The sequence below is a fragment of the Culex quinquefasciatus genome, chromosome 2 (genome assembly GCF_015732765.1).
Source record: "Culex quinquefasciatus strain JHB chromosome 2, VPISU_Cqui_1.0_pri_paternal, whole genome shotgun sequence".
In the NCBI taxonomy this organism is placed as follows: domain Eukaryota; kingdom Metazoa; phylum Arthropoda; class Insecta; order Diptera; family Culicidae; genus Culex; species Culex quinquefasciatus.
Genome location: NC_051862.1, coordinates 156,136,838 through 156,163,315, shown reverse-complemented (window position 1 = coordinate 156,163,315; position 26,478 = coordinate 156,136,838). Strand labels below are relative to the sequence as shown.

The window sequence follows — 26,478 nt, the reverse complement described above, 5'->3', positions numbered from 1 at the left end:
GCGTCCCCTACCTGTGAAACAACTTTTTAAAATCATAATTTCCTTTTGCTGCCCGCTTCACTCATTTTAAAATAGAACATAGAACACACCCTTTTCCTACTGCAATCCAAGTCGAGCTTCTCATTCCCATTGGCCAATCAGAATGAGTTGATTTGAACTAATGTAAATTTCAAAACTAATGTAAATTCCAAAACTAATGTAAATTTTCAAAACTAATGTAAATTTCCAATGAATCTAATGTAAGTTTCCAATGAACCTAATGTAAATATACATCATTTATCATGATACCTTTTGGTACATGATAAATAATGTAAATTTACAGAAATATTTTTTTCTGTGTATCGTTGTCGGGGAATCTAAATTTTACTGGAAAAGCTCCATTCTAGCGCACTTAGTCCCATTCATGGACTGGTTTAGTTTTTTTGTACATTGATTTCTTCAGCATAGTTGAAAATGGCTTACTGCAATTTGAAAAAAAATGTTTTGTAAACCATAATTATCAGCCTTTGTACGCTAAATTTTGGACAAAATATGAATATTTAAAGGTTTCAAATATTTTTCATATTCAACTTGTTATACTTTGAACACAATTGTACAGTTGTAGAAGAAACATAAAGAAAATCATTAGTTTAGTTTAGTTTCAATTTTTTACTAATACAATTTCGACTCGATTATCCGAAGTTTCGATTATCCGAAGTTCGAATATCCGAATGTTTGTATAGGATTTCGGATAATCGAATCACGAACAAAAATTTTTTTTTTCTTTTTCTTGTTTTAAAAATCAAATTCGAGTTCTGCAACCCCATTTTAGTCAAATTTGAATATTTGATTGCCTATTAAATACTAAAATTCATTTTTCAATATTTCAACACCGCCATATTGGCCGCCATCTTGAATTTAAAAGTTTTAAATCACTTTAACGTAGTTTAGGGGTCATACTTAAGCTCGACAAGAAAAAATTGGGCAACGATTTTTTTTTCGTGATTCGATTATCCGAAGTGATTTTTTTCCGAGGCCTTCGGATAACCGAGTCTGTACTGTATTTTGATATAGCGGTTAAAAATGATTATTTCAAACGCTTGGCATGACTCAAAGAACCATTTTGTTCAAAACCCCGTATTAGACAAACCTAGTTGAATTTTGGAACTTTCTAATCATGCAAAAAGTTTACAGTTTTATGATAAATTATGTACCATTAAGTATATAGTTCAGCCCTTTAATGGAGGGTGAAAAGTTAAATTATAACCGCTTATAGTCTGCGTTCATGAATTACACAGAAAAAAATATGTGAATTTACTCGAAACGGAAAAAATGAATCACATGTAAACTCAGTTGATGTAAACTTGAGATTCGACGTAAACGGTTGAATCAAACGTAAAATCACGTTTTTACGTATAATTTGTCGCAAATTTACATCAAATTGCATTTAAATTTAAATGTTTAATGACGTGCAAAAGTGTTACATCATAAATGATGTAACATTCGGAAATATTTTTTTGTGTGTAGAAACCTAATACCAACAATTTTGTCGAAAACACTTGGAAGATACGAACCCAATCAGAAAATCTCTTTTCAAAAGTTCACGCTGTGTATCACTGAGCATTATCAAATCAAGCCGTAATTTGCCTGAGAAACTCGCTCAGCGACCATTTTTCCAAATTACCGAATTACGGAATCGATCATTTTTTTAAAAGGCTCCAGTTCCACCCAACATAGCCTGAAAAACATGTACACATGGGTGGCGGCAAGGGGTGAAAACAAAACATCGACAACAAAAAGAAAAAAGTAGCACCACACCATCACGATTCGATGCGAGATGAAGTGTGATGGACAGAGATGGGGTCCGAGAAAGTGCTGCTGCTGCTAATTTGAGCACGCTTTTCTCGAAAAGCACATGGATGAATTATGACTGGAAAGCTGGTTTGAACAAGTGATTATCACCTTTAATACAATTTTAGAACAGTAACAGTGGGTTAGGAATTGTGGAATGTGGGATGGGGATTGTGTACAGAGGGGCTTTATTGTAGAATCACGAGCGATGACGGCACGACGATGCTTGCCGAACAACACATTACGGATAGACATAGACAGAGAGATAGAGAGAGAGCGACGAAGAATATATAGACGGAAAGAGATTTGAAGTTCCCCTTTCCGAATCCCGCCCGACTTACCCGTATGTTCTCCAATTCCTCCTGGGTCACCTGGAGTTGCTGCATCAGTTCCGGCACCGAAACCCGGCTGGGCGACTGGCGCGCCATGTCGATCACGCGGTCCGCCTGCTCCTGCCGTTCCGCTTCCTGGCCCTTGGCGTACATGTGCAGATACATCTTGTTGGCTTTGTCCTCCTGCTCCTGCAGTTGCAAGTGGAGCTCCTCGAGCTGCTTCTCCAGCTCGCGGATGCGCTCCTTTGCCTGAGGAATGAAGCGTAAGTTAATAAAGGACGCTTCTAAGGAGAAACAGTTGAGCGAGGGCTTACCTGTTCGTGGTCCGGGACCAGATCACAGTATCGGCTGTTGGACTCGGCCAGCTTTTGCAGCAGCGCCTCGACGCGATCGTTGTTGGACATGCGCACCTGCTGGGCGTCCGCTTCCTGCTGCTTGACCAGTTCCTCGATGCGCGCCTCGTACATCTCGACGAGCCGTTGCCGTTCGGCGTCGATCTCCTCGTCGCTTCCGCAAGCACGATCCTGCGTGTGCACGTACGAGTCCTTGGAGTGTATCGACGAGGTCGTAATGTCCTCAAAGTGGCCCGAATCGGCGAACGAGCTGGCCATCTCCGACGTGGACATCTTCTCCATGAACTGCACCTGGTGGATGCCATGGTTGTGCAGATGGTGCCGGGGACTAGCCTTGACTCCTAGCCCTACAACTCCTTCGTCGGTCTGATCCACGATCGGCGAGATGCCCTGCGAGCTGGGCGTGTTCGCATCGTTGGTGGTGTTCTCACGCACCGTTACGGCGTCGCTCGAGTTGGAACGTTCCTCCGGGGAACTGAGCGACGCTTTGAACAGTCGCAACTCAACGACCTCTTTGGTAAGTCTTAGGATTTCACTGTCGCGCTGCTCCAGATCCATGCGGGCCTGCGACAGCAGCTCCTTCAGCCGCCGGATCTGGCGCTGGGCTCGCTGCGTCGGCGTCAGGTAATCCTCGCCCGTTTGGCCCGCATGGCTCGAGCAGTGCACTACGTATTTCATCTTGCGACCACTGAACGTGGTCCCGTTGCGTGCCACGTACGGGTGGTCACACGACATTCCGCTCGCCACCGAACTGCTGTAGCTCTGCAGCGAATCCAGATCGTCATCCAGGTAGCTGGTGACGGGCGATTCCGGCGAAACCGGGGGCGTCTTCGGGCTCAGGCTGCTCTTGGTGACAACTCCGGGTGTGTTCGCCGACGACTCGCAAGGCGTGTGCGGTCTTCGCGGCGATCTTTGAGCGCTCGTGTTACAACTGCCACCGTGACCGGAACTGATTAGATTCAGGGACTGGGAATGAAGGAAGAGGAAACATTGAAAGATACGTTAAAATCTTGTTTCAAATAGTTCAATGAGAATAATTAACGAACAAATTGAAGAGATTCGGAACTTTGCAGCGAGTTTGGAACCTGGCGATTGCGATGCAAGTAAAGGCACGAACCTTTTCACAAAACTTTGTTTTGTGGTTAAACGATGTAGAAATGATTTGGTTCGAAAATTGTTAGTGCTAAGTCTAAAAGTACTATGCGTCTTCTTCGTGACTTTGTTACGAAGAAGATGCAAAGTGTTAGATTTTTGTTTTCTTAGTATACATTTAAATCCGCATAAAAAAGGATATTACCGAATATAAAAGCATTTGGATACAGCGTTTTACAGCAAAAGCGTTAGAAAGTAGAAAAATGTATTATTTATATTAAACTTGTGTTAAAAATTAAAACCAAGTTAAAAATAAATTATTAAGTATTCTTCGATAAAACGAAACAAAATTCAATTGAAAAGCAACATTTCTGAACTTTTCTGCAAACAAAAAGCGTAGAGGAAGAATAAAAAGTTGGTAGCATTTTTTGATTGCAAAAACATTAAAATAAATAAATAACTTCATACAAAAGATAAAAAATAGGTCCAATATTATCAAAATAATCAAATCATATAAATTCAAATTACCTGTAAAACTTTGGATAAAGAATTCATTTTGTTCGACGGCAAAAAAGATCACGAAAAACTTTGCCTATATGTGAAGCCATCAATTTTCTATAAAGTGAAAATATGTTTAGTGATTTGTTTTACAGGATGTGACTTCATCATTTAATAACCAATTGTGGTTTTCTGGAAACATTACTAGTAAAATTCAGCTCTGCAAAATCTTGCTGACATTTATACATTAAAGCGAAGAGCGATAAATATCTGATTTTGGAAGAATTCAAATTGTATTCAGATTCCCTAGATTGTAAACAAAAATCATAGCCAAAGACTTGAAAGTAAATCTAGAATACTTTTTTCCCTGCAGATACAGTCATCCCACATATTCGGAACACCCACAAATTCGGAACACTTTTATGATAATTTGTCAATAACACGCCAAAAGTAGCTTTTCTGTGGACCCTACTATTTTTAGAACCTTCATTTGGACATTATCTTGCTATTTCACTAGTAAAAGTAGTACTTTTTGAACAAAAAACTTCATTCCAAGACTATATTGTCCAGAGCAGCAAAACACTGCCTCGAAATGGCCTGTTTCATAATTGTGGGATGTTATTGTGCCTCCCACTATTGTGGAACACCTGAATTTAACCGATATTTTCACAAAAAAAAGTTATCAGACCATAGATAAAACATCACTAAGCTTGAGTTTCACTGGTTTCAGTGTGTGAAGTCATTTTTTTGCTACAAATATGTACTCCTGGAGGGATCCAAAGTTTGTTTACATTCGTAAGAAAAAAGTGTTCCGAATTTATGGATTTCAAGGGTCAAAGTAATTCTTCAAAAACTTCATATAAAAGTTAAAATTTGCAGATGTTCGATACAGCATTCGAAAGATCGCAAGAAAAGCTTTCAAATGAAGGTAAAAGCGAATCATTAAGTTCAATTATCGATTTGCTATGATTTTGTGAACATTTGCCGATCTGGAAACCGTTCCGAATATGTGGGATGACTGTAAGAACTTTTGAAAAAATACACATGAAATATCTAATTTGGGAATACTCACAATAAAATGAATTTATTGCACACATGTTAGCCTTCCTCACTGAGGAAAGATTATAAAATCACTCGAAAAATTAACTTTTTTTATTAGACATCCTAAATCCACCTTCACGTATTTATATCGACTCAGAATCAAATTCTGAGCAAGTGTCTGTGGGTGTGGTGGGATGCGCTTGATTATCTCGGCACTGGCTGGACCAATTTTGAACGTTTTGATCTGATTCAATCGGTCTTGGGGTCCATTCAGTCACTGTCTAAAAATTGTGATGTTTAGTTAAGTACTTCAAAAATTTTAAGGTCTGATAACCCTATCAAAAGTTATGAGCACTCAAGTGCTAATGATAAACCTTTTTTTGATCGGATGTCAGATATTGTGATGAAAACTATGTCCAGATCAAACATTCCACTCATCGTTAGATGAGTTATTAAAAGACCTTTGCTAAGAGTACAAAAAATTGAGATCGGACTTTCCTTTCAAAAGATATGAGCACAAAAGTGTTAATTACACACTTTTTTTTTGGGCTGGGTTCTGAAATTTTGATGAAAATGATTTCCGGATATATCGTTGTATTGGTAATCGAATTACTTTTCTAATGAATAGAAAATGTTTAAATTGACAAGGTGTAAAATGTAATGGTGTAGTATTACCCTTTAATGTTACCATTAATAATGTTACCATTAGAACTGCAATGAACGTTCCTTTAGAATAGTTCTTTCAGTTTCGGTCATTCGATTTTTTTTGTATTTTTTAATCCGACTGAATCTTTTTTGGTGCATTCGGTATGCCCAAAGAAGCCATTTTGCATCATTAGTTTGTCCGTATAATTTTCCATACAAATTTGGCAGATGGCCATACAAAAATGATGTATGAAAATTCAAAAATCTGTATCTTTTGAAGGATTTTTTTGATCAATTTGGTGTCTTTGGCAAAGTTGTAGGTATGGATATGGACTACACTGGAAAAAAATGATACACCGTAAACAAATTTTGGTGATTTTTTATTTAACTTTTTATCACTAAAACTTAATTTGCAAAAAAAAAAACACAATTTTTAATTTTTTTTAATTTTTTGATATGTTTTAGAGGACATCAAATGCCAACTTTTCAGAAATTTCCAGGTTGTGCAAAAAATCTTTGAGCGAATTATGAATTTTTGAATCAATACTGATTTTTTCAAAAAATCGAAAAATTGGTCGCAAACAATTTTCAACTTCATTTTTCGATGTAAAATTAAATTTGCAATCACAAAGAACTTTAGTGGAATTTTGATAAAGTGCACCGTTTTCAAGTTTAATCAATTTTTAGGTGACTTTTTTGAAAATAGTCGCAGTTTTTCATTTTTTTTAAATAAGTGCACATATTTGCCCACTTTTGAAAAAAAATATTTCTAAAAAGCTGAGAAAATTCTCTATATCTTGCATTTTTGGACTTTGTTGATGCTGAGATATTGACATGCATGTTTAAAAACAGGAAATTGATGTTTTCCAAGTCTCAACCGAACAACCCACCATTTTCTAATGTTGATATCTCAGCAACTAATGGTCCGATTTTCAATGTTAAAATATGAAACAGTCGTGAAATTTTCCGATCTCTTCGAAAAAAATATTTTATATTTTTATATTTAATATTATCGGAAAATTTCACGAATGTTTTATATTTTAACATTGAAAATCGGGCCATTAGTTGCTGAGATATTGACATTAGAAAATGGTGGGTTGTTCGGTTTAGACTTGGAAAACATCAATTTCCTGTTTTTAAACATGCATGTCAATATCTCAGCATCAACAAAGTCCAAAAATGCAAAATATAGAGAATTTTCTCAGCTTTTCAAAAATATTTTTCAAAAGTGGGCAAACATGTGCAATTATTTAAAAAAACGAAAAACTGCGACTATTTTCAAAAAAGTCACCTAAAAATATATTTGACTTAAAAACGGTGCACTTTATCAAAATTTCACTAAAGAACTTTTTGATTGCAAATTTATTTTAACATCAAAAAATGAAGTTGAAATTTTTTTTGCGACCAATTTTTGATTTTTTGGAAAAATTAGTATTGATTCAAAAATTCATAACTCGCCCAAAGATTTTTTGCACAACCTGGACATTTCTGAAAAGTTCTCAAAAAATAAAAAAAAATAAAAATAGTGTTTTTTTTGCAAATCAAGTTTTAGTGATAAAAAGTTAAATAAAAAATCACCAAATTTTTTTTCCCGTGTATCATTTTTTTTCCAGTGTAGTTCATATCCATACCTACAATTTTGCCGAAGACACCAAATCGATTAAAAAATTCCTTCAAAAGAAACAGATTTTTGAATTTTATACATCATTTTTGTATGGCCATCTGCCAAATTTGTATGGAAAATTATATGGACAAACTAATGATGCAAAATGGCTTCTTTGGGCATACCGAAGGCACCAAAAAAGTTTCAGTCGGATTAAATAATACAAAAAATAAAATTTAAGAAAAAAGACCGATTTCGTAGAGAATTGCTCAAATCTTACAGTGAAACTGATGACCAAAACGGCAGTATATAGCCAAAATGGTTTAATTTGTTTCAAAGCTAATTTGGATCGGCACTCTAAACCCTTGCCACACTTTCAAACACTTTTAAAGACTAGATGTTGAAAATGATACCAGCCAGAAAAGGGACCTTCCATTGAATGCTTAGCTTGTAATAACCCAAAAAGCTACAACGTCGATTCCATTCGTTTATCTAGTATTACACTCGATGAATCACAACCGATTTGATTTCATTTTTCGCTTATCCTTGCATCGTTGAATCGAGCACGTTCTGGTGTTCCACAGAACAGCCAAGTCACACTTCACTGCACATCACAGCTCTTCATAGCACAACCACCTACCCTCATTTTCACAATTTATCTCCATAGTAGTCACTTCCAAAAGTTCCCAAATGTTTTTGTTTCAAGAACCAATCAATTGCAGCGTCCACCACCTTCTGAAACTTCCGAAGCTACTCCGTTTCGGCAGAACTTCTCAGACGGTCAAGAAGTCGAACGAGTACTTCGTTGGTATTTTTTCTTTTTTTTTGTAAGGTGGTATATAGAATTTAGAATGCACTTGTCACTACTTGGTGGTACATAAAACACAGACTCGACAGGCTCTTGGAGGCTTTGAGGTTGAAAACTAGGCGAAAACTTTTATAAAAAGTAAAGCTAATTTTTCTTCGCCCACAGTTGGGGACAGAGTGCTGCTCCGGTTCAGGACGTGGACGTGGTTGGTTTCTAATGGTCTTCCGTTCAGTTCAGTAGTAACAGAAAAATTCAGCGTCCAATTAGTGTGGTGCAATTTTAATTGACGTTGCACGTTTTGCCAAAAAAATACTGATCGGAAATTGCACTATTTACTGCGGCTTGCGTTGGCCCAGGGATGGTCCCCGAGGCCACCACGGCGGCTGCTCGCGGTAGCACATGCTTCGGCAAGGCTATCTTCTTGAGGACTGACTTTCAGCTCCGAAAAGTGGAGTCACTGCGAGCCACCTCGGAGTCACGCTCGACTAGGGTTCTCAGCACAAAGTCACTTTCTGGTGGCCGTTAACCGTCCGAAACACAAACGAGAGAGACTACCCGGCGGCGGCGGCGGCGGTGTCGAGGACAAAACGTCTCACGGTATTAATTTTCACCACCTCGACTAAGATTTAAGCGCTCCTCCGGTTAAACGTCCCCGGTAAGGTGTTTTGGAGGGTGCGCGAACCGTACTGAGTGCAGCTCGTCGTCTTGAGCGTCTGCGATGGCGCGCGGTTTGTGCAATTAAAATGATGATGATAAGAGGAGGAACACCTTGGGGGCTGGGAAGGCGGCTGTGTTTATGCTGAGGCGCCTAAGCAATGCTGCGCTAGGCACGAGTGATTATCCGCACCTTGCGCTAGTTGCGCTCGATTAGACAGACTCAGTTTAGTTAAGGATGTTCAGATTTTGTTTACACTGAAACTGAAAATTTCGATCATTTTATCCATATTTTTAGAGTTTTGATATCTACCAAATAATATTTATAAGTATACTTGAATATGCTAATAAATACCGTCGGTGGGAGTGACATTCGGTCTGGGGGGTGAGTTTGGGTCAAAGTGATTTTTTACGGATTTTACCATTTCTAAGGTTCTTCTCAATGAAAGTTTATTCTGTTGAAAGGGTTGTGTAGGGGACATCTTAAAATGACTTCGCTGAAAAAATCTCGTTCCTAGAACAAATCCTGTTATTTTGGCAGCTGTCTTAAGTTGGGGTACGTTTTTGGCCAAAAATGACCTCTCGAAAAATAATTTTTCTAATATTTTTGTTAGAATTGCTCGAAAACTACCCAAATGTTTGAAAATCTCCACTTCAAACATTGTAGCGTGTCAATACGATTCCATCGAACAAGAAACACTGTTGGATGACTTGTTTTTACCATATCGCTGTATTTGAGCATCATTTTAGTTTCATTTGACCCAATGTCACCCCCTCTAAGGAGTGAGATTGGGTCAATTTTCAAACAATTGACATTTAAGGTAGAGTTCATCAAAATCCACCATTTTTTGTTAAAATGTTAATAAACTATCTAAGAATAAATCTACGTTGAAAGATTTTTGATGTTTTTTGAATTGTTTTTATTATTAAGAAAATACGAGAGGCGTATCGTTTTTTTACCCATAGTCACCCCCACTGACGGTACTCTTAAACAATCCAATCCCCCTTTTTAATCCCTCCTTTTATGAATTTAGAAATCATTCACTCGGTGCTGACTAAACCGGTACTGACTGAATCGAACAACCAATCTTGGGCGACAACGATTCGCAAACAGCGATTCAAATACTTCAAAAAAAAGCTTGGCCTGCTCCGTTCGTCAGCGACAGTCACACATGAATTATGATCAGAAAAGAGCAAAGCTTACAAAATACCAGGGTGGCACTCGTTTGACCTGCACTACCACAACTGAACGATTTTTACATGGCTTTAGTTGCTGTTAAAAATATTATAATTGTTGTTTGTAAACTAAGTATTTCTAAAATGTTTTTATTTTCATTGATTTGAAACAATCGAATAAATGATTAAAATACAGCCGAACACAGACTATTTTGAATCAGCGCAATCGTTCTGTCTGAGCCAACCGTATGTCAACCGATCAGAGTATGAGAGAGAGTGAGCAGAAGAGAGAGAGAGAGAGAGAGAGAGAGATATTGATGTGGTAGTGACAAACGGTAGGAATTCATCAGAGCAGATTTGCGTCGCGTTCGATTTGTACTCACGAGTAAGAAGGATTGTGAGCAATCAGAACTCTTGTTTTAATGATATAAAATTCGAAAAAGTATGTAAAAAAATATTTTCCTCATCAATTCTCAATTTAAAATTTCAAATTTTAATAGTGGCAACAAACCTATTCTCGTCCATCAACCAAATTCTGATCGTAAGCCTTATTTTTAAGGAAATGAAAAATGAATCGCCAGATGCTTTATGAATTCGTACAGTTCAGCTACTGTTAAAAAATGGTAAAATATCAGTTATTTACGGAAATATGGTTTTTTCCCTAAAGATATACGTCTCTTTTCGTTCTGTGGTTATAGTTCACTATCGACCCAAAAAAACAAAAATTCAATGAGAGATGCATTTTTAAGAATATTTTTTGTTTTGTATCCTGATCCGTAGGTCACCCTAATGGCCAAACAAAAAAAAAAACGGGTCTAATTATTTTGGAACCCCCAGAAAAATTTTGAGCCCGATCGGAGAACTTTTTTAGGTTTAGGCTCTTTTCAAATGGAATTGCTGTATTATTCCCATACACCCAATTTTAGGAGGTTGTTTTGAGACCTTATTGTGGCCAGAAAATGGCTGTAAGTAACTGTAACTGCAAGTGACTGTGAAAATTTTGAGCGCAATCGGTTAAGGTTTGAGGGTCGCTATAAAGCAGGTGAAAAAATCTACTAATTTAAAAATGTCTTCTTTAAACAGTTAATAACTCGTCAAAGTTAACTCGGATAGTTTTTGCAGTCTTCGACAAAGTTGTTTGTGATAAAATTTTACTCAAGAATTTCACACTTGGCAATGATCCGACACGACGATTTTGGTGGAATTTTGAATTTTTTGCTTTTCCAAGCATGCATTTTTGCAGGTTTTCCCATACAAACTTCAACGATAAAAATCGACCCGTTTACCTTAACCGATTTAGCTTGAAATTTGCACAGATATTTATATCGAGCCAGGTTTGTATCTCTTAAGATTTTTCAAAACTTTATTTTTTCTTGTCACCCTAATATCGAGCCACCCTAGTGGTTGTATCCCCTTCGTTTGATGTCAAAATAAGTATGCAGTAATTTTTGAGGCGATTGAAAAGCTAATTGTTTAAAAACACTCAAAATATCGAAAAACTGACTAGAAAATAACCAAAAAAAAATTAAATAGGCAAAACATAATGATTGGAAATTGAAGAATAGGCCTGCATAAACCAATAAAACCGAAAACTCAACAAGAAAAAAGCACATGAAAATATTAAAAACTTATGCATCTATTTCAAAATAGTTACATTAATTCGTTGAACAAAATTGCTTAAAGCGACCTCCTGAAAACAAAAACAAAAAGATCGTAAAAAAATGTCAGAGATTTTGGATCATTTCAAATAAGCATTTCCGATGTACAACTTTCCCGAGGAGTTATTCCAGAGGTATGCATCTTTCTCCCTTGTACTAAACTTGCAAGGATTTCTATCTAGTTAGTGCAAGAGAACATAAAAGTTTCGATGTGATAGAGTAACATAATTTTGATAGGATTTATAATCTTTTGTCGGTGTTTTTTTTTTGAAAAAGTCAGAATTTGAATTTATTAACTCAAAAAATTGAAGTTTTTTTTAAGACTCAAGCTATTTCTTAGATATTTTTAAATGTTGAAAATATTGTTTCTGATCGGACACAAATATTTGTATGAAAGAGTTCATAAATGAAAAAATGTTAATCATAAAATTCTCCATTGCAGAAAAAAGTAGATATCATGTCCATCCCTACGCCCAGTAGCTTCAAGCTTTTACGGTCGGTCCCCTCAGAAATACTATGGTATACCAAAACCCATCACCTGGTACTTAACTATATGTGCAGTTTATATGAATCGTTTGCGCCAATATGGCGTTGAAAACAATTCCAAACCCATTCGGCAAGGTGATGGCTTCCTTTCGAACGGCGGAAAAAATCGAAAACCCAAACAAAAGTAAAATCACCCTGCTGCTCAATGAGCTTGAATCGATGGCTGTTCATTACTCATCCATTTCGTGAAAAGCTCGCCACCAGAACCAAAGTGGGAAAATCTCCCTCTAATTGTGCTGTTTTTCTCCTCACTTAAACTTCCACCGTGCACAGCTGTAACAAAGGGTTGACTGAATGAGATTTCTGTGTTGACTAGCTTTCTCCTGTTGATTAATTTTAAAATTTTTTTTTTCAAAGTGACAACAATTATTTTACTATAGTTTTTTTTAACAGTGTAGTAGCCTCTCGTAGAAGTGAACGTAGAAATACCAAGAGCGCGCAGTACCGAAAATTACACGTGTTTGAAATACCTGCATACACAAGTAGATCAGTCAGGCTGCTGGCGTGAAAGCCAAGACACGCGAACCCCCCCCAGCAGAGTGAAGGGGGTTCATGTACTGGATGTAAGTACCAGGGGTTGGTTTGGAGATGTTCAAACATTCATGAAAAATATTCAACTCAGGAAAGGTGTAAATATACCTGATTTTTCTACATAGTTTCGAGTCAAATATTATAAGAAGGAAAATTTAAAGCAATTGAATCTAACAAATTTATGATTAAAACAAAAAATCCTGGTTTTACCAAATCTGAGCATCACAACAAAAGCAGAAAAAACACAACAATCGAAACGAACGTAAATAATGCCGAGAGTTGTATTGTTTTTGTTCGAATTGCAGCATCTACTCAGACGGCGATGTGCAAGAAAGGTGGAGGAAGGTGAAAATTGGGTCGATTTTTCCGCACCGTGCCAAACAGTTTCCATAGTTTGGTCCAAAACAAACCACCACGATGGCGTTGAGATAGATGTTTGCGCAATCGGCTGTGCAGCGCCAAGATAGTGGATAGAATCGATTTTTTGTTTGTTTCATTTTTGCATAAAGTGGTAACCCTCTAGTGTCCATGTAACTCTCTTTCTTTCTGTTATTAATTTTGAATTTAAACATAAGTTCAATTCATTTTTAAGTTATTGATTTTTATGTAAAATGATGAGAAATTATTGGTTTATTTTATTCATATCTAAACAAAATCTGGGTCACTATTAAAACCGCTAATTGAAAATAGAAAAATGAGCCCATTTCAAATGTTAGTATTTGAAAATTTTGTTATTTTTTTTACGATGTAGAGTTAATGGCTAAATTATTTGATTTTTTTAAACTTATGTTTTTTAAGGTTATATATAATCAACTAAAGTCGGTTAACAAAATCCTTAAAGGAAAAAGAAGGTAACTTATTTACGAAATAGTAGTTTTTGCAACAAATTTAATATTTTGTTTTCTAGAGTTCTGGGGGCAAACTCCTAAACAGTATTAAAAAATATTACTTTTCGACGTGACTACACAGCAAAAAATCCGATGGTAAAATCGCATGCCAAAGCACATCACCTTCGTCAAAATAAACACTTAATATTACACACTGCATGTACAATTTTTGCAAACACAAAAAAAAGTTGCAACCGACGGGATTCAAACCCAGCACCAACACTAAGGACTGGCGCCTTAGCCCACTCGGCCATTAGACCGATGAAGAGCAGTAAGGATAAACGCATATATGAGCTTGACATTTCGGTCAAGTAGGTTTCCCATACTGATGGGATACATGTTTCAGGGTGTAAAATCACATAAAATTGCATAAAATAATGCAATATTAATTTTACACCAGGCCTTTTACACTTTTACACTCATGTCATTGATGGAAGTCGTCACCTTAACTCATTTTTTGATTTAATTTCTTTTGTTCTGAACAACGAGTCTAAAGTAACCGAAAATTAAAAAGCATTTGTTTTTTTGAATTTCGAATTGATCAAAACAACCTTGAGCTTAAAATTTTCAATTCTTTCCTTAAATAACCTGATCGAAATCAATTTTTATATCATAAGTCCGGATGTTTTGTCCAGTATAACAAATCAAAATAACAAATAATTTAATAAAATTGAGTCGTTCAATTTTCTGCAAATTGTATGACAAAATCTCTTCCCTAGACACAATCTCACCCTTGCTGAACGTTGCAGTTTTTTTTGTTTTCTTTTGCATGATTTTTTGGGCCGTTCTATCGATTTAATCATTTTATTATTTTAACTTTTTTGTGAACTTTGTCTATTATTTTTTCTTTTTTTTGGTTTTCTTCAGCAAGAATTATGTTTTTATTTCGGAATTTTCCATTTTGAATTAAAAAAAAACAATAAAATTTCCCTTAAATCTGTGTTGCTAAAGGTTATCAAATCACAGTTCTTGGCATGCAACTTTCGAACGGACAGCTAGTCGTCTCCAGTCTGCACTGTTGGAATGTATCCAACGGCGCCGAGTGAAAGTAATGAAACAAAAATTTAAATAAAAACATCATTTGGGTCATTCCATCTGAAGCGGAACAGCATTTGAAAATTACCCTCTCCGATCCTGCTCAAATTTGGCAGAGCTGTTGATACTATCAAAGCATGCAAGAATCCCGAATTTCATCCAAATCGGACCACCCCCTCCATTTTTGTACCTCCCCAAAAAATTGACTTTTTGGCGATTTTTGACCAAACCTCCTAGTTTCAAACGGCGATAGCTCAGGAACCACAAATCTCAGAAGGTCGGTCTCAGACTCAATTTTGAAGGAAATTGGACGTAGAATCCATTTCCGTGATCAAAATTTTGATTAATTTATTTTTTCTACCTGTATTGCGCAATTGAAAACTTTAAACGGCCGTATCTCAAAACACCCCAACTTATTTTTTTTATTTGACCTCACCATCGTGTTCCCCGGCCAATTTTACATAAGAATTACTTATCGACAGAAATGAATATGTTTCATTCCAGAGATATCGAATTTTAAAGTTTAGTGTTTTCGAGATTACCTACATCAGCTTCATTCGCCGCATCTGCTAGAAGCACACAGGCTAGCTGATCAATAACTGCTACCTGGTCATTTATTGAAATAATATTTCATCATAAATAATCTTTATCAAATTGGGCAAAAAATAACTGTATAACACTGTAGGAATCTGGAGTTTAATCGCGAATGTGTATCTGCTCAAAAAAATTAATGAAGTGAATTTCTGTGCTAACCCATAGGATAGAGTAATAACGACACACAGTTAAGGGCAGAATTGGATTCCGACGAAGCGAGCAGGAAAATGAAATCTTGTTAGTAACACTGAACAATAAGTGCACGATACATTATTGAGTAAAACATATGAAAAAAATTGTTTATACGTTGTACTCTAGTGGAGTATGAAAAGGATTTCTGGATACCTTCCAGAAATCCTTTTCATACTCCACTAAAAATTTAAGAAAATAACAAAGTTTGATCTGCTGCAAAGTGGCTAGTTCCCCAAATTTAGTTGCGATGATTTTGACACCGTCCGAACTACAGTTTATTTTTTCTTCTTTAATTCTTAGATTCTTGAAACACAATACGGCTGCTGTCCTCACGTATAAAGGATTTTTTTTTAATTAAATGTACCTTGACCAAAATCATCATTTAATCAAATGGAGCTGGCTCACAATATAAAAATTGATTTAATATGATCAATCTTTTAAACCATAAATCAGATTTGCCAAATTATGGCAAAGTGTCAATAATAAACTATAATAATAATAATAATAATAATAATAAAGCAGGTTTTGGGGTTTTGCTGAATGGCACTATTTTGCTACCGCCCATGACAAAGGCCCTAGTCATGGCCTCGAAGGTACTCTAAACCGGTTAGTAACACGTAAAAAACGGTGCATTCAAAATAACCCAATGGAATATTTATTATTCACAAAAATATATTGATCAAGGTAGGGGAACAGCATCTAATTTCAGCGTTCCTCTAATGTTGCCATAGCTTATTAAAAGCGTTTTCAACTGAAATCGAGTGATAAATAGCTCAATGAGAAGTGAACAAGCAAGTTTCTATCAAAAGTTTTGCAAATTTTGTTGTTTAAATAGTGAAAATGAGCAAATTGGATGAAACTAGGAGCGAGGACTTAACCTGGCAAACATACGAGAATTTCCCCTATTAGCCATTTGAATAAATATTTGCGTAAAATTATAAAAATATAAATTAAATTAATCATCTCCCAGAACACCAGGTAGCAGTTATTGATCAGCTCGCCTGTGTGCTTCTAGCAGATGCGGCGAATGAAGCTGATGTAGGTAATCTAGAAAACACAAAACTTTAAAATTCGATATCTCTGGAACGAAACATATTCATTTCTGTCGATAAGTGATTCTTATGTAAAATTGGCCGAGGAACACGATGGTGAGGTCAAATCAAAAAAAATAAGTTGGGGTGTTTTGAGATACGGCCGTTTAAAGTTTTCAATTGCGCAATACAGGTAGAAAAAAATAAATTAATCAACATTTTGATCACGGAAATGGATTCTACGTCCAATTTCCTTCAAAATTGAGTCTAAGACCGACCTTCTGAGATTTGTGGTTCCTGAGCTATCGCCGTTTGAAACTAGGAGGTTTGGTTAAAAATCGCCAAAAAGTCGATTTTTTGGGGAGGTACAAAAATGGAGGGGGTGGTCCGATTTGGATGAAATTCGGGATTCTTGCATGCTTTGATAGTATCAACAGCTCTGCCAAATTTGAGCAGGATCGGAGAGGGTAATTTTCAAATTTGCACTTTTTCGTGCACAGTTGAGATGGAATGACCCATTTACATTTCAATTGTGAGGCAGTGCGGTACGCCATAGCTTAGACGAGTTAGCTGTTTTTGCCAAATATCGATCGTTTGGCGGCCATAAAACGACACACCGGATATAGCTCTATTTCCGGAAACCTCAATGCTATAAATACAATTTTCAGGTTTTCCAGCGCAATTTGCCCGCAGAGAAGAGAACGCACATTTCCATTGCTGATTAATCTTGAGAAACCAACCCCGGTTAGTGTCGTGAACTGAAGCATTCGGTTTATTATTTGTAAATTGATTTTTTTCTCCTTTTCCCCACTTTCCGGACCATTAAAAGCGGCAGCTTGTCATAAGACATTTGGAGTGACTTCCATCAGATCCCACCGACTGGGGGCGAGATAATCACCTCGAACTTATTTCTTAAAGCTGACTACTCCTCATCCCCAGGAAGCGCTAATAACTCAGACCAAAAGACTAACGAGCCGGGAAAAAAATCGCATAATTTTAAGACATTTTCCCACATCAATTGTGCGCGGTTGCTTTATTTTCGCGGACGTAAAAGCCCGCTAATTAATTGAAAAAAAACAAGACATTTTATTTTGACCTTTTCCGAGAGCGACTTTTCCACTTTAGTGAAAATCACCTCCCAAAAAAAAAAAAAACTTCGTTGCGTAACTCAAGCGCTGCAATTGAACAAACAGAAGAAGTGAGGCAAAAATCGCGTGAGTTTTGCACGTCACACGGCGGGGTTATTGAGTTTTGTGCAAGTTTTATGTGCATATAAAATGTAGAAATAAATTACCCGGCTATCATTAGGTTTGTATTTCGGTTTCAAGGTTGCAACGCCGATGGCGATGGCTTGCAGCCGATCGGAGTTGCATCAAAATGATATACCATGTGCTGTTTACAATCGAATGGGTTTCTGAGTTCACCACGCAAGTGCACCTTTTCGGGTTTCAATCAAGTGGAATTTGCTAAAATTCTTTCCAAAATTCTTTTCAAACCATTCGATGAATTTGAAAATAGTCAAATCCGTAGGAATTAAATCAAAGGTACTCCGGTTTGACTCAAATTTAGAATGAGAGTTCCTTGGCCAAAATTACTAGACCCGTATTTGTTTTGTTTGATGATTTAGGTAAAAAAAAAGCAAAGCAATCCACTTTAACGACCCCCAGGTCTTTTATGGTCTCTGTTGCAAGTTTCTTCTCATTTCTATAGGCGTCCGAAGGTTATGTGTGGTGAGTCACCCAAAACCTCTTTTACGCAAATGGACCGACGTTTTACTTCCCCAGCAGATAGAAGCCCAGGAGGATAGGGCGGGAATCGAACCCGCGCCCCATAGCAACTTTGGGATCGGCAGCCGAAGCCGCTAACCACCGCGCCACGAGGCCCTGATTTAGGTGGTCCTATCCGAATTAGGGTGGTCCAGAGGAGGCGTTTTTAAATATTTTAACAAAAAACATATTTTTCAAATAAAAAAATCTCTAAAAAGGCTAAAACAATTTTAGCTGGATTCATTTTGATCGATATAGCTGGATAAAATTGTAGCTGAATACCTTTTTCGGTGGTATGAAGGTCTCGAGATATCCATAAAATCAAAACAATCAAACAAATTAGAAGTTCATTTCATTTACATTTTTTTACAATTTTTAAAAAGAAAGTATCTTGCTTTAAAAAGTCCTTGTAATACGGTATTTTGGGAAAAAATCATTAAAAACATTCATCAAACCCCAAATTATAGCAATTTTTGAAAATGTTGATGAACTTCGTTCATCGATTAAATGTGTCAAAAAAAAGTCATTTTATATAATTTATTTCTTCATAAAATTTCTATGAAAATATTTGGAAGTTCGTATCTTGGGAAGTGATTTTCGAATTGATTGCGTGTCTTAGGCAAAGTTGTACACAGATTATTTTTGGTAATATTGATCAATTGAAAGTTTTTGTGTAAAAAAAATTTGTAATTTTACACCAGAATCTGGTGAATTTTCATCAGGATCACATTTTTACACATTTTTTTGGTAACATTACTCAAAAAAGAGGTAATATTCAACCATCCAAAATTCAACTTTTTCTGTGTGTAAAAAGATAGGACGTGTCACAAGATAGCAAACCAGCGACGAAATATTAAAACAAACATTGACAAAATCACATAAAAATCCAATCTTCCTATTCTTAAATTTTCTCAAATTTTAAGAGTTCTTCTTTCCAAATCTCTTTAAACGTCGAAAAATAGTAAAAAAAAATATTTTAAAAATGTAGCTACGTTAAATTAACAAGAAGTGCACGGTTCGAAGGAACCAACATAAGAGTAAAGTTTTGCAATTGATTTATCTTTTTTTTTAAAGAATTTTAAAGAGATCAGAAAATTCTCTAAAATTATACACTGTTGATTCTACTTTCAAGTGCTCAAGTGCTTTCAAGTGTCTTGTAAATATTGGAAAAATATTTAATAATTATGAGCTTAACTTTCAATCAATGGGGACCATTCACAAACCACGTGGACAATTTCCATACAAATAAAATCTTTTTTGTATGGAGCGTGGAAAATCGCCAAACCCCCCCTAAGGTGTTCACGTGATTTATGAATGGTCCCATGATATGATAGAAGTTATTTTTTAACCTTTAGTAAAATATAGTCCAGACTCGATTTTCCAAACGCCTCTGAAAAATCTTACTTCGGATAATCGAATTTAAAAAAAAAAAAAATCGTTGCCTAATTTTTGATTGTCGAGCTTAAGTATGAGCTCTAAACTACGCTAAAGTGATTTAAAAATGTTAAATCCAAGATGGCGGCCAATATGGCGGTGACGAAATATAAAAAAATGCATTTTATTATTTAACATGCAATCAACTATTGAAATTTGACTAAAATGGGGTCGCAGAACTCAAATTTGATGTAAAAAATAAAAAAAATTAAACGAAAAGAATTTTGTTTTTCGTGATTCGATTATCCGAAGTCCCAAACAAACCTTCGGATAATCGAAACTTAGGATAAACGAGGCTTCGGATAATCGAATCTGGAATGTATACCAAGATTTTTTTTACGAATGGATAGTTATTGGCATTTGAAAATTTAATGTTGTTTGGGTGACACCTTAAAACTTAAATTTATATTAAAGTGTTTTTTATCTCAGAGATTAAATGGCAAATCTTCAATGTTCCTTAGATGTAGTTACTGGAAATTTAATCAGCTATATTAAAACATATATTTTCATGCCTGCTTTTTTCTTTTATGCAAAATTGATAACTTTTTTAAATATTTTAACATTTAATTATTCTATTGCAATATTCGATTTTTTAAAACAAAAAATTACACAAAAAAGGTAAACTATCGAATAAAAATCTGGAAAAATCTGGCAGATGAAAATCTAACGTTTCTGAATGGTAAAGGTATGTATTAAATAAAAAAGATGTACAATTCAGATTGCAATTTGCAAGCGTTCAATCTCTAACAAGAAATGTATGCACAAAATTAAAAGTAATGGGCATTTTTTTAGATTTTTTTTAAATAAAAATATTTTTTAAAATAAAAGCCACATGGTCAGCTGTCGACTAAAGAGTAAAAAAAATCTGACGATTTGTTGAATCTTTGAATAATATTGTATTAATTTTTGAAATAGAATAAGGAATGTATATTTTCAAGATATGTTATGGGTATCTGGCAAAACTGCGACAAGTTAAGGATATAATTCTTAAAGAAATGTGGAAAAGATTGTGTCACACAGAAATTTGTATGACCAAATTTCACCCCAGACCCAATGTCACCCCTGATGACGGTAGTAAATTTATACTACGCGGATCTATAACACCAGTTTAAACTAAACTAAACCCACGTAGATTTATTTTTTGACACGCAAGTCCACCAAAAAACCAAGTTTAAAGACTCGCGAGACTAAATCCTGAAGCAAAAGGAAAAACATTAAGGGCATGACTTCGAGCCGCGAGGTTTGTGGGATATCCCAAAATACTATAAGACCGATTCTTAGCACTTGTTTACCAAGCAGTAATTTTTTCAAGTTGAACTTTGGATGATTCTGATAATTTTCCATGTTTTCCCACTATTTGAACCACACAAAAAACATATTTCCACACCAAAGTTCCTATTCTAAACATATATGTGAGCAGATGTTGTAAAATGTATAAACGCTGGGAATTTTTAATTTTCCCAACTGTTTTAAATAATAGCTCAAATTAATGGAAGGAATGCAGATATTTAATCAATCTAAACGGTATTTTATAGTAAAATGACTCTTTTATTAGCCCTCTTATTGACAGAAGCAGATTCTGTAGGTATAAAATTATACAGGACATTTGAAAAGGGGGTATATGGAAGCGTTGTCCCGTCACGAAAAATGACAATAGTTTAATTTGCAATAGTTCGTGAAATCGGTTTTGCATCATATTTTGGATTCTCTTCGTACTCAAAAAACCCTTTAAAATGCTTATTAGAAATCGAAAATTGGCCAAAAGGATCCAGAGTTACGGCTGACGCAAGTTTGCGTTGTCCCGTCACGCCAATTTTTTGGTCAAGGCACGAATTCGAAAAAAGATGCTCATTTCTCGTGTCTAGAAGCAAATCGTGTAACAGGCCAGTTTTTGATCGATCTAGACTAAATCGACCCTCCAGAATCCAAATTTGCCTGTTGATTTTCCTGAGTCTCAAAGGGAAGCGAGATATTCAAGATGGCGTCTAATATGGCGACAGAATGGAAAAAACACCATAAAAGGATTTTTAAGTTCAATCAACTAGTCAAATTTAACTAATCTGGGGTCGCTGAACTCGAATATGAGCCATATAATACTCCAAAGTACTCAGAGAATGTGCAATCCAAGATGGCGGCCAAGATGGCGAATCTAGAATATTGGAAATTTTTATACAGAAATGTAACAGGCAGTCAACAGGTCAAATTTAATTAATTTGGGGATGCTGAACTCGAATATAATCCTTAGAATATTCTAAAGTCCTTAGAACAGTCTGTGCGGCATAATGCCAAATACGGTGACAAATAAATAAATAAGTACTCAGGGAATGCAATTCAATTTTCTAGCTTCGCCATCTTGGATTGCACATTCCCTGAGTACTTTGGAGTATTATATGGCTCATATTCGAGTTCAGCGACTCCAAGTTAGTTAAATTTGACCCGTTGATTTCCTGTTACAACCCTGAACAAAAAAATCAAATTTTCTAGCTTCGCCATATTGGCCGCCATCTTGGATTGCACATTCCTGAGTACTTTAGAGTATTCTATGGCACATATTCAAGTTCAGCGACCCCAAATTAGTTGAATTTGACCCATTGATTGCCTGTTACACATCTGAAAAAAAAATCAAATTTTCTAGCTTCGCCATATTGGCCGCCATCTTGGATTGCACATCCCTGAGTATTTTGGAATATTCTAGAGCTCATATTCGAGTTTAGCAACCCTTTGTTTAATTAGACCTGTTCATTGCCGGTTACATTTCTTTATAAAATATCGAATATTCTAGCACCGCCATATTGGCCGCCATTTTGGATTGCACATTCCCTGAATAATTTGGAGTATTCTAGGAGTCATATTCGAGCTCAGCGACCCCAAATTAGTTAAAGTTGACTAGTCAGTAGAGATTTTCACAATTGCTTCATTTCGTGACGGGACAACGCGAGCAAAACCCTCTTTTGCAAAATATCTGCGTTGTCCCGTCACGAAAAGAAGTACCTGTCAAATCAACAAAATTTGACGAAATTGGCTGATCCAGTGAGCAAAATCTTCGTTTTTCATTTTAGAAACAACTGTAAAAATGGGTTTTTCCAAAAACTTACTAGGAGAGCAGAGTTCTTCACTTTTGTGTATGAAAATCAAAATGATCCAATTGTACGATGTTGTCCCGTCACGCTACATTTGTAACTCTCTTGACTCAAACTTTGTGTTTTTAAATGTTTGCTGGAGTGAATCTTATTGGAAATTTAATGTACATTCCAAATTTGTATAAATATTGGTACCTTTTCTCACAGATTTTGAAGTTATCAGCAAAAAACTGAAAACATATGCGTACAAACGTTGTCCCGTCACGAAAGAATTGGTCATAACTTCACTTTGCATTGATCCTATAGAAGTGACACAAAATTAGTTCAATTTGTATTTCTAAAATTATTTCTGTTTTGACCCACTTAAGATCAATTTTTTTTCTTGATTTATTTGATTCTTAAAAAAATTGCTGAATAACTTGAATTTTCCTAAATTCTTAACTACAGAATCCACTTCTACACTGCACTTGCACCCCCATTTGAAAGCACGACTAGCAACCCTCTTCACAGCTGAGTGCATGCATATGGGGGTTGATTGTATCTCTGTGTGCGAGAGGGACATTTTCAAATGACCCCTCTTGCACGTACCCAGCAACACCGCACAATATATGTAGGTCAACCCCCTTTTCTACTACGTCACCACTGATTTTACGCTCTACGTCACCAATCAATGTGATGTTATTTTCTCTAAAAAAGGATCTTCCTGAACAAAAAAAAGGACATGTCACTCACCATGCCCCGATCATTCTTCTGCAGGCTGTTCTTGCGTGTCGACTGCGAGGACGAGCACAACGATTTCTGGCCACAGCTGCCGTTGTTGTTGTTGTTGCTTCCATGGTGGTGATGCCCGTGATGGCCGTGTCCTACGATGCCATTCGGAAGCAGCGTATCCTTGCCGCCGGCGGTCGTATCCTGCGGTGACTGGCCGGGCGCCGACGTGTCCCGCGCGTGGTGATGATGGTGACTGGCCGGTTTGGCTCCATTGGCGAGGGAATTTTTCACTTTTACGCCGCTGGACGTCGACGGGCTGGACAGATTCGTTGCTGGGTGATGCATTGCTGGGCCACCAACACCACCGTAATCACAGACGCAGCAACCCACGTCCACGTCCCGGTAATGTTGGTAGTCATGGAAGCTCCGGCTGGTGCGCATGCGCAGCGAATAGGAACGCCGGAACGGGGTCGGCGAAAGCACCGGAATTCGGGTGCTTTCGTTTTCGCCCGGATAGCCGCGCCGCTGCTCGAGCGGAGTCGCCGGCTTCGAGGACATCGCGGCGGTCGGCTACCACTGCTAGTGACACCTGGTTGTCAGTACCACCGGGCAGCAACACCATGCCGTGCGGGTTGCAGAGATGCCGAGCGTGGCGGGCTTTGCTTTTCCTTTTCCAGAGGTTGCTTGGTTAGGGGGGTGTCTGTAATGGAAAAAAGAGAGAAAAGAGATTCGTGATTAGTCTTCTGATAAGTGGCTTAGAAAAATGTTTTCTCTGGGAGAGATGGGCCCAAATGGCTCCGATTTAGATCTTATGCAGCTAGCTGAAGCGTACCAAAGTAAGTGCGACAAAAAGTGAAATTGTACTGACAAAGTAGATTATCTCTATGAAAATAAGGGGTTTGGTCATTAGAAGCAGTTGTAGACCAGAGTTTTTTATTTAAGTCCAAAAAACATATTTTTTTTTTCATTTTGGGTGTTCTTGAAACCGCCTTGAGTCAGGGTATCAAAAATCATCCAAAAAGCAAAAAAAACAATGATGATGATGATGATTAATATTATCATTGTTATTATTTTGATAATTATGTTGTTATTATTTAGCTTTTCGCATTTTTTCTACGTTTTTAGTTTTGTTTATTGTTTTTTTTTTTTGATAATTGAATGAAACTTTGTCTATCGATTCACCATGTCTAAATGAGCCATTTTGCATTATTGGTTTCTTCATACAGGTATCCATACAAACTCAGGGGCAAAGCTGTTTTGAATATCTTGAGAAGGAATATTCTGATCGATTCGGCAAAATTGTAGGTTAAGGACTTTTCAGAAAAAGTAAGTACATGGAGAAAAACATAAAGAGATGGACTTTTCCGGGAAAATAGTGATTTATGAAAAGTTTCAAAATGTTTTGATAAAGTGGACCGTTTGCGTTATAAACATTTTAATAATTTCTCATACTTTAGATTTTTCAGGATTTCAAAATCACTGGAAGTTTTGAGCTGTTTATAAAAAGACAATATCCAGAGTTTTTTTTTGAATAGGTCCTATAAACATATGGAAGACAATAGCTTATAGATCCTTTTAAAAAAACTCTAGATATCAACCACCGAATAAAATTTCTAACCCTAAATAAATTAAACTTATGACAATTTCAGTAAAAATAGAAAGTTATCAACAAATTTATATAAAAAAAACATAAAAATTGAAGCACTCATGATATCGATTCAGATAATTAAAAGTTTTTAAATAAAATTTCAAGGTTCAGTTTAGAAAATTGCCTCATATATTTGTTTGTTACTCGGTTTGAACTTGAAAACAACTAATTTAAAAATTACTTGTAGATTACATTTTTTTTATTATTGAGCGCTAAAATAATATAACAGTTGAATATTATTTTTTGCAAGAAAACTTATCCAGGACATTGTGAAAAATATTTTCATTTTTATTAGGTTGCTTTAAAAATTACATTGTTACTCCGAAAGAAATTCACGTTAATAAAACATTATGAAAATTTTTTTTATTGAGAACAATTACTACACTATAAAAGACTATTGGCAAACTCAAGTAGGAATAAATTTAATGTGACAAAATGAAAAAGAGTAATAATTTTACATTGGGGAAAATAATTAAAATTCAGCTCTAATTACAAATTAGTGTTTCGACGGCTTTGCTATTGTTGACAGTTTACGGCAACCTTTTCTTTTTTATAAACTTTTTCAAAAATAAATCAAAATATTTTGTTTCTTTTAAATTATTAAGTTTATCTTGGTCAAATACATGCCAATCAACCAATATTTATTAGGATTTTAAATACCTTAAATAGTCTTTTTATGTTGAAATACATGAAAATCAAGAAAGGAATCTTACATTTTGAGTTAATTACTCAAAATGAAATGTATGCAAAATTTTTTTTAAAACATTGTTCAAAAGATTACAAAATTATTTACGAATTAGAATAAAAATCCGATATTCCCGACTTTTTCCCAATTTGAATTCTCAACTTTCCCGATTTCCCGACTTGAGTTTTGACTTTTTTTTTATTTTGTGATATTTTCGGATAATCTAGTGTGGACTGTATTTCGTTAGACATACAGTCTTTCTATATGTTTTGAGTAGGGGAGAGTGGGGAGACTTGATCCCTTTTTTTTGTATCGCACATAACTCTGTCAATTTCTCACAAAACTATGAACTTTTTGCATGAATTGAAAGCTTAAACATTCAACTATGTTTGGCTGATAGAGGTATTTCATCAGATAAACTCTTCGAATCATGCCAAGTGCTTTAAAAAAATATTTTAAACCGGCATTTTGAAAATGTTGGGGGTAATTTGATCCCCCTTTCAACATTTTGAAAAAATCTTAAGCAAAATGTTTCTTATTCATCCAAACTTTGAATTTTCTATAAGTTACAGCAATTTCACATTGAACCTGTACGTTTTTGTTCAAAATATAACAAGTTTAGTATGTAAAATATTTAAAAACTTATAA

General features: G+C 35.8%; 1 protein-coding gene across 4 annotated transcripts in view; it reads right to left on the bottom strand.

Moving 5' to 3' along the window:
• LOC6040130 overlaps positions 1-26,478 on the bottom strand; it is a 66,050-nt gene that overhangs the window by 5,508 nt on the left and 34,064 nt on the right. For 3 of the 4 annotated variants that reach the window (XM_038253106.1, XM_038253107.1, XM_038253105.1), the window contains exons 2-4: positions 23,519-24,197; positions 2,477-3,481; positions 2,172-2,411 (exon numbers count right to left, since the gene is read on the bottom strand). In XM_038253106.1, the coding sequence (XP_038109034.1) occupies positions 2,172-2,411; positions 2,477-3,481; positions 23,519-24,055 (1,782 nt within the window). In that variant the 5' untranslated portion in view covers positions 24,056-24,197. Of the gene's footprint in view, positions 1-2,171; positions 2,412-2,476; positions 3,482-4,135; positions 4,223-23,518; positions 24,198-26,478 lie in introns of those variants that run through there. The other variant, XM_038253108.1, reaches the window with a different exon arrangement.